This window comes from Rana temporaria, chromosome 9, assembly GCF_905171775.1.
Source record: "Rana temporaria chromosome 9, aRanTem1.1, whole genome shotgun sequence".
Classification (NCBI taxonomy): Eukaryota; Metazoa; Chordata; class Amphibia; order Anura; family Ranidae; genus Rana; species Rana temporaria.
The window spans coordinates 6,195,543-6,216,938 of NC_053497.1; the positions used below are offsets into that span (position 1 = coordinate 6,195,543).

Sequence of the window (21,396 nt, forward strand, 5' to 3'; positions counted from 1 at the left end):
CTGTCAGCCAATGGTAAAGGGCCCACTATGATTGGACGTACATGGATGCCCTCCCGGGCAAAGGAAGCCCACACTGCAGCCATCTTTGGCATATAGCACGGGCGCAAAGTGGTTAAGAAATGAAAACCTCAGTTCCCTGCAATAGCCGGGGTAGTATACTCCCTTTTCCGGCAGCCTGAGTCTCAGAACTTCCCTCCTTCCAGCACTCCCGCCTCTGTCACTTCTCTTCAGCATTTGACAATTCCGAGCGCATCGGAGGCCTGTACCCCCTTCTGTGTGCTGTCGTTTTATTCGCTGACTTCCTACCTTACTGCGGAGTCGCGGGAGGAAAGGACCACAGCATGCATCAGGGGTTACGAGCATTCCATAGGAAGAGTCCAATGCTGAAGAGGTGGCCTCAGGTTTCTGCTATAAACCTGTACATGTCTACAATGCATACAGCGTAGAATATGGGTGTCCAACCTGCGGCCCTCCATCTGTTGCCGAACTAAAAGTCCCTTCAAGAATTGCAAGGCTAACAGTTGTAAGCATGGCTCCCAAAGGCAGAGGCATGATGGGGCTTTTAGTTTGGCAATAGCTGGAGGGCCGCAGGTTGGACACCCATGGTGTAGATGGGACCCTATTGGCTGAGGCTACTGATCATATGTAAACATCAGGAACTTGTAACCAGCAGCGCAGCCACTGCTGATTGAGCAATATAAATGTTTACATCTCCTTATTGACAGAACGACCTCGGCCATGGGCGTCCGCTGAAATTTTTTCAGGGGTGGGGCGCTTTGGCAGCGGCGATACACAGTCACATTTAACCCTTTCTTCAAACGCTAGCGGGGGTTAAAAGCGCTCCGATAGCGGCCAAGTAGCGCACCTAAAACGATGGTAAAGCGCCGATCTTTAGCGGTGCTTTACCAATAACGCGGCCAGCTGGCAGTGTGAAATAGCTCTTGAGATAATTCAGCTTCACTCCATGCCCATATAAATATAGCCTAGAGAATGTACAGACCCCCCTTCAGCACATGTGGACCCTCCTTCAGCACAGATGGACCTCCCCATTCTGCACAGACCCCTCCATTCAGCACAGATGGACCTCCCCATTCTGCACAGACCCCTCCATTCAGCACAGATGGACCTCCCCATTCTGCACAGACCCCTCCATTCAGCACAGATGGACCCCTCCATTCAGCACAGATGGACCTCCCCATTCTGCACAGACCCCTCCATTCAGCACAGATGGATCCCCATTCTGCACAGACCCCTCCATTCAGCACAGATGGATCCCCCTTCAGCACAGACCCCTCCATTCAGCACAGATGGATCCCCTTCAGCATAGACCCTCCCATTCCGCACAGAGCCCTCCATTCAGCATAGACCCCCTTCAGCACAGATGGACCCCCTTTAAGCACAGACCCCCTTCAGCACAGGTGGACCCCCATTCAGCACAAACCCACCCTTCAGCACAAACGGACCCCCCTCCCCTATCCCATTCAGTACCTCAGATCAGCACAGCAGGTTCCCTCCCCCTGTGTACACAAACACTGGAGGGGGAGGCGGCTTCACTCTGCTCTCTGTGCCTGTGTGACATCCGGCCCGGCACTGCTCAGACAGCCCGCGGCCACGAGAGAAGGGGATGGTTGGTCACTCTGCACCAGACCACCCCTCGCCCCCCCCCCCCCTGCAACGCCACGGCCAGCAGCTCGCCCCTCTCTCCCTGTTCTAACCTGCCTGTCACCGCTGCGCTGTCACTGCTTCAGTTGCGGAGGGGTGTTTTCACTCTTCAACACCTTCTCGATTCAAGGGGGCGGCAACTGCCCCCCCCTTGCCCTATGGAGCGGACGCCCATGACCTCCGCTGATTCTGAATGACTGAGGGCTGAGGTCAATCTGCACATGCGCCACCGCCCCATGAATGACTTCTATAGGTAGAGATGTAAACATTGGTGGTGTGTAATCCATGCCTCAGCTGGGTACACATTGTTGATGCATACACGGTCCCTAAGAGCCTCTTTGTCTCCTTCTGCTGTCTGTCAACTATCAGGGTGGCAGCTCCTTTAGCTCAGCAAGATTAGATGATGGACTGTCGAATAAAGAGGGCAAGGTGGCTGTATATCCCCCCTTGGAATACCCATAAATTGGGCTTCAGCCTGGGGTGGAGCTACAGCACAGCACAGCACTGGCAGTAATAAAATGTATGTTTTTTCAAAACCACTGCATGGAGCTGAACAGAATCGACTTCTATGTGTGCCGGGTCCCCTGGAGGATTCAACAATGATTTGCAACTTCTGCCAATACTTTATCATTAAGGCTGAACTCCGGGGAACTTAAAAATGATAGAGGAAAAAGAATATGGTGGCACTCATTACCGTAGGACCAACATCAATTTATTATGTCGATATGACTGTCACCAGGACATAGAAGAGGTAACACGTTTCACGCTAAACGTGTGCTTCTTCTTTCCTCTCCTGTTACTACGGTGGTGAGCCGGGGGTTAGCACCCCGTCCACTTGAACCATTGGATTAGCATCACCTGCAGCCGCGTTATCTCTCCTTGGATCAACTTAAAAATAATCCTTTGCAGTGGGGCTGTCCACCCTCTACAAGGGATATTTGCTTGTCTATGTCTAGTGGACAAAGGCCCCATTGGTCTGGTGTCATCAAGACAAATTCAGGGTCCATAGCGAATATAGATGACTGCAGGAGGAGAGTACATTGATGAATGGAGGAGGGCATTAATGACTGCAGGAGGAGAGTGCATTGATGAATGGAGGAGGGCATTAATGACTGCAGGAGGAGATTGATGACTGCAGGAGGAGAGTGCATTGATGAATGGAGGAGGGCATTAATGACTGCAGGAGGAGATTGATGACTGCAGGAGGAGAGTGCATTGATGAATGGAGGAGGGCATTAATGACTGCAGGAGGAGATTGATGACTGCAGGAGGAGAGTGCATTGATGAATGGAGGAGGGCATTAATGACTGCAGGAGGAGATTGATGACTGAAGGGGGACATTGATGAATGAAGGAGGAGATAGATGAATGCAGCAGGAGGGCATAGATGATTGCAGGAGGAGATTGAGTAATGCCCTCCCGATTTCATCAATCTCCTGCTGCATTCATTATTGCCCTCCTGATTTCATTATTGCCCTCCTGATTTCATTATTGCCCTCCTGATTTCATTATTGCCCTCCTGATTTCATTATTGCCCTCCTGATTTCATTAATGTCCTCCTGATTTCATGAAATCAGGGGGACATTGGTGAATGAAGGGGGACATTGGTGAATGAAGGGGGACAATTGGTGAATGAAGGGGGACAATTGGTGAATGAAGGGGGACATTGGTGAATGAAGGGGGACAATTGGTGAATGAAGGGGGACATTGGTGAATGAAGGGGGACAATTGGTGAATGAAGGGGGACAATTGGTGAATGAAGGGGGACAATTGGTGAATGAAGGGGGACAATTGGTGAATGAAGGGGGACATTGGTGAATGAAGGGGGACATTGGTGAATGAAGGGGGACATTGGTGAATGAAGGGGGACATTGGTGAATGAAGGGGGACATTGGTGAATGAAGGGGGACATTGGTGAATGAAGGGGGACATTGGTGAATGAAGGGGGACATTGGTGAATGAAGGGGGACATTGGTGAATGAAGGGGGGCAATTGGTGAATGAAGGCGGACATTGGTGAATGAAGGGGGACAATTGGTGAATGAAGGGGGACAATTGGTGAATGAAGGGGGACATTGGTGAATGAAGGGGGACAATTGGTGAATGAAGGGGGACATTGGTGAATGAAGGGGGACATTGGTGAATGAAGGGGGACATTGGTGAATGAAGGGGGACATTGGTGAATGAAGGGGGACAATTGGTGAATGAAGGGGGACATTGGTGAATGAAGGGGGACATTGGTGAATGAAGGGGGACATTGGTGAATGGTGAAGGGGGACATTGGTGAATGGTGAAGGCGGACATTGGTGAATGGTGAAGGCGGACATTGGTGAATGAAGGCGGACATTGGTGAATGAAGGCGGACATTGGTGAATGAAGGCGGACATTGGTGAATGAAGGCGGACATTGGTGAATGAAGGCGGACATTGGTGAATGAAGGCGGACATTGGTGAATGAAGGCGGACATTGGTGAATGAAGGCGGACATTGGTGAATGAAGGCGGACATTGGTGAATGAAGGCGGACATTGGTGAATGAAGGCGGACATTGGTGAATGAAGGCGGACATTGGTGAATGAAGGCGGACATTGGTGAATGAAGGCGGACATTGGTGAATGAAGGCGGACATTGGTGAATGAAGGCGGACATTAATGAATGAAGGGGGACATTGGCAAATGCAGGAGGGCATTGATGAATGAAGATATAGGTGGAGGTGCTACTGAATCAAACGGTTGTGATAATGGCCACATCCCTGGTGTATAGCAAAAGAAAGGTAGAAAGTCCCATCTTTCTTTTCCTTGATGAATGAAGGGGGACATTGGTGAATGCAGGAGGGCATTAATGAATTCCTGGTGAATTCCAGGGGGCGTTGGTGAATTCCAGGGTGCGTTGGTGAATGAAGGGGGACATTGGCAAATGCAGGAGGGCATTAATGAATTCCGGGGGGCGTTGGTAAATTCCGGGGGGGCGTTGGTGAATTCCGGGGTGCGTTGGTGAATGAAGGGGGACATTGGCAAATGCAGGAGGGCATTAATGAATTCCAGGGGGCGTTGAATTCCGGGGGGGCGTTGGTGAATTCCGGGGGGCCCTCGTCGCAGGTCCCGGCGATCACCTCCCTGCCCTTTCCATTCAGCAGATTCTGTTTTTCTATAATTACACATGTGCCAGCATAGGTGCCCTCACCATCCTATAATCAGCAATGGGTACCCACATGATTATAGATCTGCTGCCGGCGGTGGCCGTATGATTATCAGCCTGCTAGTACCGCTTCCCATATATATTATTATTTGTCACATGTAGCCAGTGAAATCTGCAAAAATAAATGTTATTTATTGCAAATAAAGAGGTTGGAGCCAATCAGAGGCTCAGACAGGGGCTTATACAGTTGGATGCAATTAGCAAAGACTGCAAGCCGGTGTACATCAAATAACTGTGCCAAGCACAACCGTAAATTGGCTATTTGCATGGCAGGCCTTTAACCCCTTCCTGCCCCCGCCCCCCCACGTCCCTTTAACCACTTTAATACCAGGCACTTTTACCCCCCCTTTCCTGCCCAGGCCAGGTTGCAGTTAGGAGGCAAGTGCTTTGTGAATACAGTACTTGCCTCACTAGGTTACGTCGGCGTAGTGCAAATGGGATGCGTTACGCCGGCTTAAACATACGCCGCTCTACCTGAATCCGGCTAACAGTATTCAGATTCGCAGTTTTCAGCGATCTGAATGCTTTGAAGTGCAAAAGGAGGGATTGGGGATCTCTCCATAAAGAGTACCTGTCACCACCTATTACTGTCACAAGGGATGTTTTTATATCATAAAAAAAAAAAAAACGTAAAGCGTCCCTGCGAGCTCGCACAGCAAAGATAAACACATACGGAAGTCGCGCACGCATATGTAAACGGTGTTCAAATTACACATGTGAGGTGTCGCCGCGATCGTCAGAGCGAGAGCAATAATTCTAGCCGTAGATCTCCTCTGTAACTCTAACCTGGTAACCGCAAAAAATGTTTTAAAGCGTCGCCTATGGAGATTTTTAGGTACCGTAGTTTGTCGCCATTCCACGAGTGGGCGCAATTATAAAGCGTGACATGTTTGGTATCTATTTACTCGGCGTAACATCATCTTTCACATTATACAAAAGAATTGGGCTGACTTTACTCTTACTTTTTTTTTTTTTAATTGATGAAAATTTTTTTTTCCAAAAAAGTTGCGTTTCTGCACAAATACCTTGTGACATAAAATATTGCAACAATCGCCATTTTATTCTCTAGTATCTCTGCTATATATATAATTTTAGGGGGTTTCTAAGTAATTTTCTAGCAAAAAATGCAGATTTTAACCTGTAAACACCAAATGTCTAAGGAGCAGGACTGTCTTCGTCAGATGCCTAAGGAGCAGGTCTGGCTTCGTCGGATGCCTAAGGAGCAGGTCTGGCTTCGTCGGATGCCTAAGGAGCAGGTCTGGCTTCGTCGGATGCCTAAGGAGCAGGTCTGGCTTCGTCGGATGCCTAAGGAGCAGGTCTGGCTTCGTCGGATGCCTAAGGAGCAGGTCTGGCTTCGTCGGATGCCTAAGGAGCAGGTCTGGCTTCGTCAGATGCCTAAGGAGCAGGTCTGGCTTCGTCAGATGCCTAAGGAGCAGGTCTGGCTTCGTCAGATGCCTAAGGAGCAGGTCTGGCTTCGTCAGATGCCTAAGGAGCAGGTCTGGCTTCGTCAGATGCCTAAGGAGCAGGTCTGGCTTCGTCAGATGCCTAAGGAGCAGGTCTGGCTTCGTCAGATGCCTAAGGAGCAGGTCTGGCTTCGTCAGATGCCTAAGGAGCAGGTCTGGCTTCGTCAGATGCCTAAGGAGCAGGTCTGGCTTCGTCAGATGCCTAAGGAGCAGGTCTGGCTTCGTCAGATGCCTAAGGAGCAGGTCTGGCTTCGTCAGATGCCTAAGGAGCAGGTCTGGCTTCGTCAGATGCCTAAGGAGCAGGTCTGGCTTCGTCAGATGCCTAAGGAGCAGGTCTGGCTTCGTCAGATGCCTAAGGAGCAGGTCTGGCTTCGTCAGGTCCCGGAAGGAGATGGACGGGCTTCGTCAGGTCCCGGAAGGAGATGGACGGGCTTCGTCAGGTCCCGGAAGGAGATGGACGGGCTTCGTCAGGTCCCGGAAGGAGATGGACGGGCTTCGTCAGGTCCCGGAAGGAGATGGACGGGCTTCGTCAGGTCCCGGAAGGAGATGGACGGGCTTCGTCAGGTCCCGGAAGGAGATGGACGGGCTTCGTCAGGTCCCGGAAGGAGATGGACGGGCTTCGTCAGGTCCCGGAAGGAGATGGACGGGCTTCGTCAGGTCCCGGAAGGAGATGGACGGGCTTCGTCAGGTCCCGGAAGGAGATGGACGGGCTTCGTCAGGTCCCGGAAGGAGATGGACGGGCTTCGTCAGGTCCCGGAAGGAGATGGACGGGCTTCTTTAGGTCCCGGAAGGAAATGGACGGGCTTCGTCAGGTCCCGGAAGGAGATGGACGGGCTTCTTTAGGTCCCGGAAGGAGATGGACGGGCTTCTTTAGGTCCCGGAAGGAGATGGACGGGCTTCTTTAGGTCCCGGAAGGAGATGGACGGGCTTCTTTAGGTCCCGGAAGGAGATGGACGGGCTTCTTTAGGTCCCGGAAGGAGATGGACGGGCTTCTTTAGGTCCCGGAAGGAGATGGACGGGCTTCTTTAGGTCCCGGAAGGAGATGGACGGGCTTCTTCGGGTCCTTAGGGAATGGACCCTCTTCTGTTTGATCAGAGGTAGCCAGGTTTAAATGGACACTAGAGAAAAAGGGACTGGGAGATCAGTTCTCACCCGGTCACCCAAAAAGGAAACATTTTAGAAGGATTGTCTCGGTACTGACTTATACATCGTATACTCAAGATTTTGTAAAAAAAAAATTGGTTTTTAATTGGTACAAAAAATTATAAAAGCAGAATATCCAAATGCATTATAAAAGGTGCATGGTAACAATTCATGTGTATCACCAACATTCATGTCCCATGCTAGGGAGGACCAAGATATCATTGTTCTTAACATGTTTCGTGGGATTCTATCACTTCATCAGGAGAATATCCAGGACCCAAGCCTAGCTGGAATCAGAGCACCGCCAAAGTTCCCCCACGGTGGCTAAGGGAGATGTGCATAAATGGACGGGTATCTTATATAAGACAACAGCAATCCTCTGGGTCTGGGGGGAGAGAAGGAAGATTTCAGTGGGTAGAAATCAAAGCCTCAGTTCAAAGTGTAAGACTGATGAATTAGTAGCCGGTCAGCACAGGGGCGATAACCCCGATATAAAGACTTGTGGTCAATTGAAGAGTAGGTAGCCCCCAGAGCCTGCACAGGTTAACCAGTAAAATGAAGATCCTGTTAAGCAGGATAGAGTTGGGTTTTGGTGGAGCAGTGTATAGATGTATCCGTTCTCATTACGTGCCATGCCATGTCTCATGGGAAGGCATGGAGCACACAAGCTCCCCTTCCCCCTACACTTGCGTGGGAGGAGAGAGTCGTCATCGCTTAGCTCCTTTAAAGATCTCAAGAGTGGGGGATGGAGAGGCATTGGACATCAGGCAACTGGCCACAGCAGTGTTGCGACCTTCAATTCTCGGTTCTTGCGTTCCATCCACTAAATACCATGAGGGCCCACTAATAGCAGTGAAGCAACCTGTGCAGGTTAACCAGTAAAATGAAGATCCTGAAGAGTTGGGTTTAGCAGAACAGTGTAGAGATGCATTTATTCACATTTCGTGCCATGTCATGGTCCTCAGGAAGGCAATGAGCACATAAGCTCCCCTTCCCCTACAATTTGGTTGGGGGAGAGAGTCATCATTGTATAGTTCCTCAAAGATATCAGAGGTGGAGGATGGAGAGGCCTAGGCAACAGACAACTGGCCGCCATCTTGCAGCAATACCCTGGCCTTTGTCATCTTGACTGGCAACTGTTTCTTGTGTTCAATCCATCAGAACAAAACTCAGAGTGGGTCCAATATTGATTAGTGCAGAAAAGTGGACCCTTTTAACTGGTGATGTTAAGATCCTGTGAGGCAGGATAGCGTTGGTTTGGTGTAGCAGTGTAGAGATGAATCTATTCATATTACACACCAAACCATGCCTCCCTGGGAAGGGAGTAATGCCAGAAGGGTTTGTTAGTGATAATGCAGCAACCTGGGCACTTTACCCAGTAAAATTAAGATCCTGTTAGGCAGGATAGAGCTGGGTTTGGTGGAGCAGTGTAGATATGCATTTGTTTACATTATGTGCCAAGCCATGTCCCTCGGGAAGGCAATGAACACTTAAGCTCCCCTTCCCCTACACTTAGGTGGGGGGAGAGAGTCATCATCACAAAGCTCCTCAAAGATATCAGGGATGGAGAATGGAAAGGCATGGGCAACAGGCACCTGGCTGCCATCTTGCAGCAGTATCATGACCTTCGACTCTAGATTCTTGCATTACATCCACTACCTCAGAATACCATGAGGGTCAGCTAGTGGCAGTGCAGCTACCCGGGCAGGTTAACCAGTAGAATGAAGATCCTTTTAGGCAAGATAGAGTTGGGTTCAGCAGAACAGTGTAGAGATACATCCGTTCACATTACATGCCAAGCCCCTCAGGAAGGCACTGAGCACTTAAGCTCCCCTTCCCCTACACTTTGGTGGGTGGAAAGAGTCATCACATAACTCCTCAAAGATATCAGAGGTGGAGGATGGAGAGGCCTAGGCAACAGACAATTGGCCGCCATCTTGCAGCAATATCCTGGCCTTTATCATCTTGACTGGCAACTGTTTTTTGTGTCTAATCCACCAGAACAAAACTCTGGGAAGGTATGCTAGTGATAATGGAGCAAACTAGGCACTTTGACCAGTGGAATGAAGATCCTTTTAGGCAGGATAGAGTTGGGTTTGGTGGAACAATGTAGAGATGCGTCTGTTCATATTACGCGCCAAGCCATGCCTCCCTGGGAGGGGAGTACTGCTGAAAGGGTTTGCTAGTGCAGCAACCTGCACAGGTTAACCAGTAAAACGGAGATCTGATTAGATCCCAAAATAGAGTTGGGTTTGGCAGAGCAGTGTAGAGATGCATCTGTTGACGTTACGCACCAGGCCATGCCCCTCGGGAAGGGAGTAATGCCATAAGGTTCTGCTAGTGATAGTGCAGCAACCTGGGCACTTTACTCTGTAACATGAAGATCCTATTAGGCAGGATAGAGTTGGGTTTGGTGAAGCAGCGTAGAGATGCGTCTGTTCATATTACTAGCCAAGCCATGCCTCCCTGGGAGGGGAGTAATGCCGGAAGGGTTTGCTGGTAATAGTGCAAGAACCTGGGCAGGTTAACCAGTAAAACGAAGATCTGTACAAATCCCAAAATAGAGTTGGGTTTGGCAGAGTAGCGTAGAGATGCATCTGTTGATGTTGCGCACCAGGCCATGCTCCTCGGGAAGGTAGCAATGCCGTAAGTAACGTGAAGATCCTATTGGGCAGGATAGAGTTGGGTTTGGCAGAGTAGTGTAGAGATGCATCTGTTGATGTTGCGCACCAGGCCATGCTCCTCGGGAAGGTAGCAATGCTGGAAGTAACGTGAAGATCCTATTAGGCAGGATAGAGTTGGGTTTGATGGAGCAGCGTAGAGATGCGTCTGTTCATATTACTGGCCAAGCCATGCCTCCCTGGGAGGGGAGTAATTCCGGAAGGGTTTGCTGGTAATAGTGCAGCAACCTGGGCAGGTTAACCAGTAAAACAAAGATCTGATTAGATGCCAAGATAGAGTTGCGTTTCACAGAGTAGTGTAGAGATGCATACGTTCGTTCATATTACGCGCCAGAAGGGTTTGCTAATGATAGTGCAGCAACCTGGGCAGGTTAACTAGTAAAATAAAAATTCAGTTAGGCAGCATAGAGTTGGGTTTGGCAAAACAGTGCAGAGAATGCATCCATTAACATTAAGCGCCATGCCATGCTCCTCTAACTTGTAGGACTACTAAATATAAAGGGCTAGATTCAGGTATAATAAGGCGGGCGTAGCGTATCTCAGATACACTACGCCGCCGTAAGTTTGAGCAGCAAGTCCTGTATTCACATAGAACTTGCGCTGAAACTTACGGCGGCGCAGTGTAACTGGGCCGGCGTAAGCCCGCCTAATTCAAAATAGGCTGGTTGGGGGCGTGTTCTATGTAAAATACTAGTGACCCCACGTATTTGACGTTTTTAATGAACGGCGCATTGTGCCGTCCGTGGACCTATCCCAGTGCGCATGCTCCAAATGACGTAGGCAAATCGTCATGCTTTCGACGTGAACGTAAATTACGGCCAGCCCCATTCACGAACGAGTTACGCAAACAACGTAAAAATTTTAAATTTCGACGTGGGAACGACGGCCATACTTAACATTGGCTGCACCATGTATTTGGTGGAATAACTTTACACCTGAAAACCCCTTACGTAAACGGCGTGTCTTTACTGCGACGGCCGGGCGTACGTTCATGAATCGGCGTATCTAGCTGATTTACATATTCTAGGCGTAAATCGGCGTACACGCCCCTAGCGGCCAGCGTAAATATGCAGTTAAGATACGACGGCGTAGGAGACTTACGCCGGTCGTATCTTGGCAACATTTAAGCGTATCTCAGTTTGAGCATACGCTTAGTTGCGACGGCGGGGATTCGGACTTACGACGCCGTATCTACTGATACGCCCGTCGTAAGTCTATGTGAATCTACCCCAAAGATTTTCTGAGAAGGCATTAAGGATTTCTATGTAATCTTCTCTTTTTTTTTTTTTTTACTTTTTTGACCTCTACTGTTGGTTCCGGAATTTAGGAGCGAGTCATTCGTAGTTGTCCTGCATGGTAATCCATTATTTTTGTGTTCACATAACAGTAACTTTGATGCTATTTTTTTTTTTTCTTGGAAAAAAAATTAGTTCTACAAAATAAACTGAACCCGGGACAGCCACAAGAGCTGGAGTTTATCATTTTTGGCTTCTTCCAAAAGCCATTTCTTTTTATGTGAAGAATTTGTCTTTTTTTTTTTTCTGTTTGATGTCCGAAGACAAAGTTAAAAGCCTCCTCAGATAGCGATTCACACATCTATCATGTTTATTTTGGCTCCGGCAGCCATTATTTTTGTTTTCGAAGAACGACCTTTTTAAGAGCTGACGATATTTTTTTGAGCTAAGCTGGTCTTGTCAGATGGATGGTTATACGTCGGAAGACATTTTTTTATTCTTTTAGCATCTGTGGTCGCATTGCTGAAGTTATCTGAGAAGCAGCACTGAGTGCTTAGCCCGAGCCTTTTCCGATCTCGGTGTCTGGGTACTGTAGCGCAGTCTGGGATCCTGGCTGATCTTGGCAGTGCATGAGAAGGGAGGAGGAGAGGAGGGTTTGCAGAGGACCACACTCTCTCACAAAGGCATTTTCTCCATTCTGCAGCAAAGTGAGCTGCAGTCCTCCTCCTGCAGGACTCCTCCAGACCTTGTGACTCAAGTCAGGTAAATCATCTCTCAAGGCAATTTTACATTTTTTTTTATTTCTTTTTATTTTCTTTACCATTAGTAGCCTTAGAAATTTGCTTATTAAAAATTTAAACGCTGGTTTTGATTGTGTTAATTGCAATCACTTCAAATCTAAAAAAACGTAGAGAAGACAGATTTTTTTTATTTTTTTATTTTTTTAGAGGGGATGCTTTGCTTTTGAGTTTAAAGGGCTGCTAGAATGTAGGCTCAGGTGTCCTTTATTCTGTGTCCTAGAAGCACGCTGCAGATATATAATGCAGAGATGCTGGATGACTCTGAAAGAATGCAGATGGCATCTTTACAATTAACTACATTTATATGCAAGGAAAGAATATGTAGCTGTGCTTGTAGAGCTGATTTATTCCAGACTGCGGCTCTATCTATTATTCAGAACCGTAGGCTTTTTAAATGGAGTAGGGGTATTTTTAAGCTAATTTTTGGTAGCGAGCTTTAATCTTAAAGTGAAAGTTGACTGGCTTCATCTGACTTTGCAGGAACGATAAATAAGGACCCTTGCGAGGCAGCAACTGTGAGAATGCAAGGATGCAATTACCGACTGGATACTGTACAAACGTTGTCACATTCTTTCCTCTCAGCTGCTCTGATCTCTAGTGTGGAAGTGTAATGATGGAGTGGGATTGCCTCGGCTAGAGGACGGGAGGACCCACATGACCCAGGCTTTCCTGATGACTGCACCTTTTTGTCCTACGTTCCCTTACAGAGCTTCGCCCTCGATCTTTCGAACATGGCAGGAGATTGGTTCGGCACTGCTCTGTAGAAAAGTTAAAGGGAACAGGTCCAGCCCGACCGGAGTTCTGTCAAGACCGGCCACGGGATCCTCTGCAGAATCGCGACGGAGACGCAGGCATGGTTCTGATATCCTTGGCCATCTAAAGATGAACTCTTCCTCAGAGGGAAATTACAGCGCTTTATTCTGTTTATTGGGAGTAGGAGCTCATGAATCCATTCCAGTTTGCCTTCTCGAAGTAGGAATCATCATCTTCCTGACTGTGCTAATCATCTCGGGCAATTTGATTGTTATCTTTGTTTTCCATTGTGCCCCTCTGCTCAACCACCACACCACCAGTTATTTCATCCAGACGATGGCCTATGCTGACCTTCTAGTCGGAGTCAGCTGCTTGGTACCTTCTTTCTCTTTGCTGCACCACAGTGCCCTTCTACCGGAGCAAATAGTGTGCAAAATGTTTGGTTATGTAGTGTCCGTGCTCAAAAGTGTCTCCATGATGTCTTTGGCCTGTATCAGCATCGACCGATACATAGCTATAACCAAACCACTGACCTACAACACTTTAGTGACGGCGTGCCGCCTTCGCTTTTGCATTTTGTTGCTCTGGGTGTACTCTTGTGCCATATTCTTGCCTGCCTTTCTAGGCTGGGGAAAACCTGGGTATCACGGAGATGTCTTCCAGTGGTGTGCCGTGTTCTGGCCCACCGACCCGTACTTCACTTTATTCATCGTGATTATGCTTTACGCCCCGGCAGCTACTACTGTTTGTTTCACATACTTCAACATTTTCCGCATTTGCCAGCAACACACCAAGGAGATCAACGAAAGGCGCGTACGATTCAGCACCACAGAGACGGACTCGGCCCAAGGCCAACCTAGCCCTGAGAAACGGTATGCGACCGTCCTTTTTCGCATCACCAGTGTTTTCTATATACTGTGGTTACCCTACATCATCTATTTCCTCCTAGAAAGTTCCAAAGTCTACTCCAACCAAACTGCTTCCTTTCTCACCACCTGGTTGGCCATCAGTAACAGTTTTTGTAATTGTGTGATCTACAGCATGTCCAACAGTGTTTTCCAGAAAGGCCTGAAGCGTCTATCTGGAGTTGTTTGTGCCTCTTGTTCCAGACGAGGGGAAACGCACGAAGCAACAGGTGCTTCCAGTAAAAGGCCAACGGATACCAGACAATGGCAAACTCATGATGTACCTATTACTTCCAGTAAAAGGCCGATGGATACCAGAAAAGGGGAAATGTGTGAAGGACCTGGTGCTTCCAGTAAGAGACCAATGGATACCAGGCAGGGGGAAATGCTTGAAGGACCTGGTGCTTCCAGTAAGAGACCAATGGATACCAGACAAGGGGAAATGCTTGAAGGACCTGGTGCTTCCAGTAAAAGACCAATGGATACCAAACAAGGGGAAATAATTAAAAGACCTGGTATTTCCAATAAAAGACCAATGGATACCAGACAGTGCGAAACACGTGAAGTACCAGGTACTTCCACTAAAAGGCTGATGGATACCAGACCGTGCGAAACACGTGAAGTACCAGGTACTTCCACTAAAAGGCTGATGGATACCAAAAAAGGGGAAACGTGTGAAGGGCCTGGTGCTTCCAATAAAAGGCCAATGGATACCAGACAAGGGGAAATGTTTGAAGGCCCTAGTGCTTCCAATAAAAACCCAACGGATACCAGACAATGGGAAACGCGTGTAGTAGTACCTAGTACTTCCAGTAAAAGGCTGATGGACACCAGACAAGGGGAAACATGTGAAGGATCTAGTAATTCCAGTAAAAGACCAACGGATACCAGACAATGGGAAACGCGTGTAGTAGTACCTAGTACTTCCAGTAAAAGGCTGATGGACGCCAGACAAGGGGAAACGCGTGTAGTTTCTAGTAAAAGCTTGATGGACACCAGACTATTGGAAACATTGGAAGGACCTAGTACTTCCAGTAAAAGACCAACGGATACCAAACAAGGGGAAACACGTGAAGTACCAGGTCCTTCCAAAAAAAGACCAACGGATACCTGCAACCCATAAGTATCACAGGCCATGTGTTCAATTGGGTGTTCCATAGACCGAATAAAATTTACACCACTGTGTACTCATCCAAGGGGAGCAATAAAAGAACCTTTCTAATCCAAGGTTACATCTAGTGCTTTAGTCCCATGGTGGACCTCTTATTTAGCTCTCTTGTTTATTTTTATTTTTTTCTAGGTACATTTTTGGAGCTTGTGGTGGGTTCTCTTTATTGTGCTAGACCTTTTTGTCGATTCAGCCATTTTTCTTATTCTGCCAACTTTCTGTAACTCATTTAAGCTCCAAAATTTTCAAGTGAGATGTATTTATGAAAATGGTAACTTCTCATGTGGTCTCTCCAGCGTCTCGCTTCAGGAGTCGTCTTTTTTTCTTTTGGGTTTTTCACTCGAGATGGATCGATTTGTTAGTGTGATGGATTATACTCCTTGTGACCCGACATCTGACACAGCCTTTTGTGTGTGTGTGTGCTCCTCCTCCATAGACGGCAGAAGCCCGGCAACCCTTCCTTTTAGGAGTTGATTGCAATAGAAGCCGCTTGTTTTGTTTGTAATATATGGGCGTCTTTATTTTGTTACACAGTTTTCGTTCAATTTGGTTTTAACCAAATTTAATGCAATATTTTTCTAAGTGAAAATAATATATAATATATATATTAATGATATTTAAAAAAAATGCTGACCACTGGAATCTTTTTAGCATAATGTAAATCTATTTTACGTAATGTCTTTATACCGGGTTGTGTGTTAGGGGCATAGTCCTACCAAATGTTTTATTGGGTAGGGCAGGCTTATCGAACTTCTTCTGTAAACCATTTGATGCCCATTGACTTTTTCCCCAAACTGCTGTATAGCTATTAGAGCTGCACAATTGTCGAGAATCGTTATGGCCATTTTTTTTTTCCCGTTGCGATCTTGACAAAGGGTTTCCCGATCTTTGGTATGCAGAGAATATTCTCTCGGCTCTCAGCCGTCAAAAGTCAAAGTTTGGGCAGTCTGCCAAGATTTAGAACATTCTTTATCAGTGGAATGTTAAATCTAAACATTGTATCAATTTGTCTTTTACATCAAAGGGATAGACTTCTGTATGTAAATTAGGAACGTTTGACAAATTTGCTTGGAATCTAGGAGCCAGCTAAAAAAGTTATGAGCCAAAAAAATGCACCACCCCGTCCCGCCGAGAAAGCGCGCAGAAGCGAACACATACGTGAGTAGCGTCCGCATATGTAAACGGTATTCAAACCACACATGTGAGGTATCGTCGCGATTTGGTAGAGCGAGAGCAATAATTCTAGCCCTAGACCTCCTCTGTAACTCAAAACATTCAACCTGTAAAATGTTTTTAACGTCGCTTATGGAGGCCTCAGCTTCCTTCTGTGAAGGCTGCAAAGCTGCGGCCTCAATTACTGGCGGGCGCGGCCGGTAATTGAGGCCGTGGCTTTGCGGCCTTCTGCAGCCCTAAGCTTCCCCCGACGCCAGGTCACAATTTCTTGTTGAATTGCGCCCGGATTTTGTCGAGGCCTGGTTTAACCACTTAAAGTGGAGGTTCACCCTAAAAACAAGTATATACCATTCAATCCAGCATACTGCCGACATGTACAGTATGCTTTTTTTTTTTGTTTGTTTTTTTCGGTTTACATACCATAGTATAGGTATTTTCCCCCCCGGCTTCCGGGTAGTGAATCCCGCGAGTGTGGGCGTTCCTATTCAGAGACTAAGTGATTGACGTATGACAAAAGCTTCACCCCCGGCGCATAATGCGCGTCACCAGTTTCCGAAAGAATCCGAACTGCGAGTCGGCTCTGTACGGCACTATCCTGCGCACCGACGTTGGGCTTTTTTCGGAAACTGGTGACATGCCTTTTGCGCAGGGGGTGAAGCTTTTGTCATACGTCAATCACTTAGTCTCTGAATAGGAACGCCCACTCCCGCGGGATTCACTACCCGGAAGCCGGGGGGGAAATACCTATACTACGGTATGTAAACCGGAAAAACAAACAAATAAAAAAAAAACAGCATACTGTACATGTCGGCAGTATGCTGGATTGAATGGTATATACTTGTTTTTAGGGCGAACCTTCACTTTAAACCAGGGGTGCCCAACCTTTTGAAGAGCGAGGGCCACATGAGCGACTTGGTAACTGGTCGCGGGCCACAATAAGTGGAGCGGACGGAAGACAGAATCCGTGTCTGCTCTGTATATGCAGAACGGACACAGACACAGCCCACTCTACTCTGTTGGCCCTCCCATCCAATCCAACCAGATGGAAGGGGACAGATCCCCTTCTGTTTTTTTTTTTTTGTATTGGATTGGAGGTAGGTGGGTGCAAATGGACACAAGTCGTTTACATCTGCCTCTACATAGAGATGAATGGAGGGTCTGTGTGGGTTGAACCGATTGTGGGCCTAAGGCTGCTTTCATACGGGGTCGGCAACCTGCGATCTGGGCTTGCGAACCTGCTATCCCAAAGCAGGAGGCCGTGGGCCACATCAGAGGGCTCCGCGGGCCACGTGTGGCCCCCGGGCCGCTGGTTGGCACCCCTGACTTAAACGCTCAGAGCCCCCCGGTTCACACTGGGGCAGCACGACTTCCCGAGCGACTCAGCAAGGCGATCTGCCCACGACTTCAGAGGCGACTTGCAAAATGACTTCTGTTTTGAAGGCCATGCAAGGCGCCCTGAAGTCGTCCCAAAGTAGTACAGGAACCTTTCTCTAAGTCGGTTCCATCGTACAGAGCGGAGTGCGACTTGTCAGGCGGCTAAGTCGCCTGACGAGTCGCCCCTGTGTGAACCGGCTCTAAACCTTTTTCTGAAAAGTTGTTGTTTTCAAGTTAAAATCTTTTATTTATTTTTTGCTAGAAAATTACTTAGAACCCCCAAACATTATTAAGGGGAGATTCGGATTACAAGGATAATCCGTTCCAGGAGAACGCTCGTAATCCAAAGTACTCGCATATCAAAGCGAGTTTCCCCGTAGAAGTCAATGGAAATGAAAATAATTTGTTCCGCATTGACTTCAATGGCGTGCAATACCGCATGCGGCCAGAGGCCGGGGGAGGCGCCGGAGAGCCTCGGAAACGGACGGAAAGGCCCAAGGACTGTTCGGCTGACCTCGGCAAAACTCAGTTCACGAGCCTTTCCAAGGTTTGCAGAGGTCAGCCGAACTGTCCACGGGGCTTTCCGTGCATTTTTGAACGGTGACGATCAGCGCTGTTCGGCTCCGGCACCCCCCACCCCACCTCAGTGCTGCACGCCGCTTTGGCCTAAATCCTGCTGGTTTCGCGAGACAACACTCGCAAACCGAGTATGGATTTTTAGAAATACGCAGCGCTCGTATTGCGTTGCTGGCAATCCGAGGTTCCACTGTATATATTTTTATTAGTAGAGACCCTAGAGAATAAAATGGTTGCAATATTTTATGTCGCACTGTATTTGCGCAGCGGTCTTTCATATGCAATTTTTTGGGGAAAAAATACACTTTGATGAATTAAAAAACTAACCAGTAAAGTTGGCCCGATTTTTTTTTGTATAATGTGAAAGATTTTACACCGTGAGAATCGTGATCTTTATTCTAATCAAAAAAATTGTGATTCTCATTTTGGCCGGAATCGTGCAGCTCTTCCAAAATGTTTTGGTCCACTTTTGTAGATCCTGGCTGGTTTAACCACTTGCCACCCGTATAACGTATACGCAGCAGTATTACATGACATAGATGACATACGTAGCACGTGATCCGACATTTACGGGTTCGTGGGCGCGCACATGCGCATCGCCGGCGACCCACTCACACCTTGAATTGTACACAGTGGGAGCTGATCTGCGGGTGCCACAGGCTTGATGCCCGCTGGCACTCGCTGATCATTTAACATAGAGTCTGAACAGCGATCTGCCTATGTAAACAAGGCAGATCGCCATTCTGTCAGTAAGAGAGGCATGGATCCTGTGTTCTTGCTAGTACCTGATCTGACATTTCCTGGGGCGCGCACGCGCGCGCCACCCGCGACCCGATCACACCTTGATTGTACACAGTGGGAGCTGATCTGCAGGTACCACAGACTTGATGTCCGCTGGCACTCGCTGATCATTTAACATAGAGGCTGAACAGCGATCTGCCTATGTAAACAAGGCAGATCGCCGTTCTGTCAGTAAGAGAGGCATGGATCCTGTGTTATTGCTAGTACCTGATCTGACATTTCCGGGGGCGCGCACGTGCACACCGCCCGCGACCCGCTCACACCTTGATTGTACACAACGGGAGCTGATCTGCATCAATCACAGACTCGATGTCCGCCAACACCTGCCAGTCATTCAGCATAGAGGCTGGACAGCGATCTGCCTATGTAAACAAGGCAGAACGCCGTTCTGTCAGTAAGGGAGGGGTGGATCCTGTGTTTTTGCAAAGCAGGGACATGGCTTCATTCCTTACCCCTAGTAAAAGCACCTCCTACAGTTCACAAACACTAGCTAGGTGCACAGTTAACCCTTTGGTTGCCCCTGATGTTCCTGTCATTAGTACAGTGACAGTGCATATTTTTAGCCACAGCAGAAGCTGATCAGCTTCTTTCGAGGAGAGACACAGAACAGAGCTCTGTTATGTAAACAACGCAGAGCTCTGTCCTGTCAGCTGGGGGATGTCTTGGAATACATATTGGCCTAAATTGATAAAGAAATTTAGGCCCAGATTCTCATATAATTACGTTGCTCCTGGGCAGCGTAACGCATGCGATTTACGTTACACCGCGTCAGGTTAACAGCGTTAGTGCCTGATTCTCAGAACACTTACCATTTAAATTAGGCGCGTTCCCGCACCGAGCGTACTGCGCATGCTCCGTCGGGTAAATTACCCGACGCGCATTGCGCTGAATGACGTCGCACTGACTTCATTTGCTTAGACGTTAACGTAAATGGCGTCCAGCGCCATTCACGGACGTCTTACGCAAACGACGTAGATTTTTTAGATTTAGACGCGGGAACGACGGCCATACTTAACATTTGCTGCGCCTCATAGACCATGGGGCAACTTTACGCGTCGCAAAGGCTACGGACACGTCAATTCTCTGCGTCGAGCGCGCGTACGTTCGGGAAATGTCGTAATTTTGCTAATTTACATAAGCGACGGGGAAAACGGCGACACCTAGCGGCGGGAAAAAAAATCGCATTTAAGATCCGACAGCGTAAGAGCCTTACGCCTGTCGGATCTAATGGGTATCTATGCGTAACTGATTCTAAGAATCGGTCGCATAGATACCCGGGGCCAGATTAGGACTTAGGACGGCGCAAATGGTGTTGCGCCGTCGTAACGCCTTTGAGAATCTGGCCCTTAGATTTTTTAAATTTTTTTTATTGAAAGTAAAAAATATTGTTTTCTTTTTTTTACATGTTTTTTTGTTTATAGAGCAAACGATAAAAACCGCAGAGGTGATCAAATATCACCAAAAAATCGCTCTGTGTGTGGGGGGAAAAAAAGGACGTAAATTTTATCTGGGTACAGCGTCACACGACTCCGCGATTGTCAGTTAAAGTTTTGCAAAAAAAAAAAATGGCCTTGGCATAAAGGGGGGTAAATCTTCCGGAGCTGAAGTGGTTAAAGTGTAGGTCCAGCCAATACTGATTTTTTTTAATTATTATTTTACATTGGAATGAATAGGCTGCCTGGGGCTCCGGTCACATTTGTGCGACTTGTCGTGCAACTTTGAACATCGCGTTGTCTCCCCCCTCCCGTGTTTTCCAATGATAACCATTCATATATGTGTGCGACTTCAAGTCGCTCATGCGCTACTTTGGTCCGACTTTCATGCAACTTTATGGTGTGAGAGACTTCCATTTTAACCCTCAAAGGTTGCTTAAAAGTCGCACCTCAATGTTTTACATAAAACCAGTGTGTGTGGGGGAGGGGGAGTCACAATTTCACTTTTTAAATATAAATACCCCTGTAATACACAAGCTTAATGTATTCTAGTAAAGTTAGTCTGTAAACTAAGGTCCGTTTTGTTAGGTTGTTACAGCATTTAGACACTTTATAAAATAGAAATTGACTGGGGCCATCTTAAGTGTGGGCATCATGAAGCCAGACTGTATGACTTCCTGGATTTCAGCCTTGCAGATCTCGCACATGCTCAGTGCTGCACAAGCAGTGTAATAGGTTCCAGATCAGGTTTCAGCACCTGTACTGTCCAAGTCACATGATTCTTTGAGACTGGGGAGTGCACAGACTCCTGGAAAGTTACACCCACTACATTCCCAGGAGTCTGTGCGGTGTAGGTTAGGAAACATTAAGCACCTAGGTGCAGGAAGTGGGAAGATTGACTATTCTGCCTAGCAACAACACTTTGAAGGCATCTAAAAAAAATAAAAAAATTTCGTAAAGGACTAATGACATTTTTTTAAAACTACTGATGTAATGTTATATTTATGGGTGGAACTCCACTTTAATGTTGTTCAT

The 21,396-nt window shown here is 47.6% G+C and overlaps 2 protein-coding genes across 3 annotated transcripts in view; both read left to right on the forward strand.

Annotated features, from left to right (window-relative positions):
• The window catches only part of RABGAP1 (RAB GTPase activating protein 1), a 197,081-nt gene that overhangs the window by 78,627 nt on the left and 97,058 nt on the right, over positions 1-21,396 (forward strand). The window lies entirely within an intron of this gene.
• Positions 11,307-15,063, forward strand: LOC120913052 (alpha-1A adrenergic receptor-like). The gene is made up of 2 exons (XM_040322731.1): positions 11,307-12,140; positions 12,659-15,063. The coding sequence occupies exon 2, from the start codon at positions 12,833-12,835 to the stop codon at positions 14,957-14,959; it is 2,127 nt and encodes a 708-aa protein (XP_040178665.1). The 5' UTR covers positions 11,307-12,140; positions 12,659-12,832; the 3' UTR covers positions 14,960-15,063.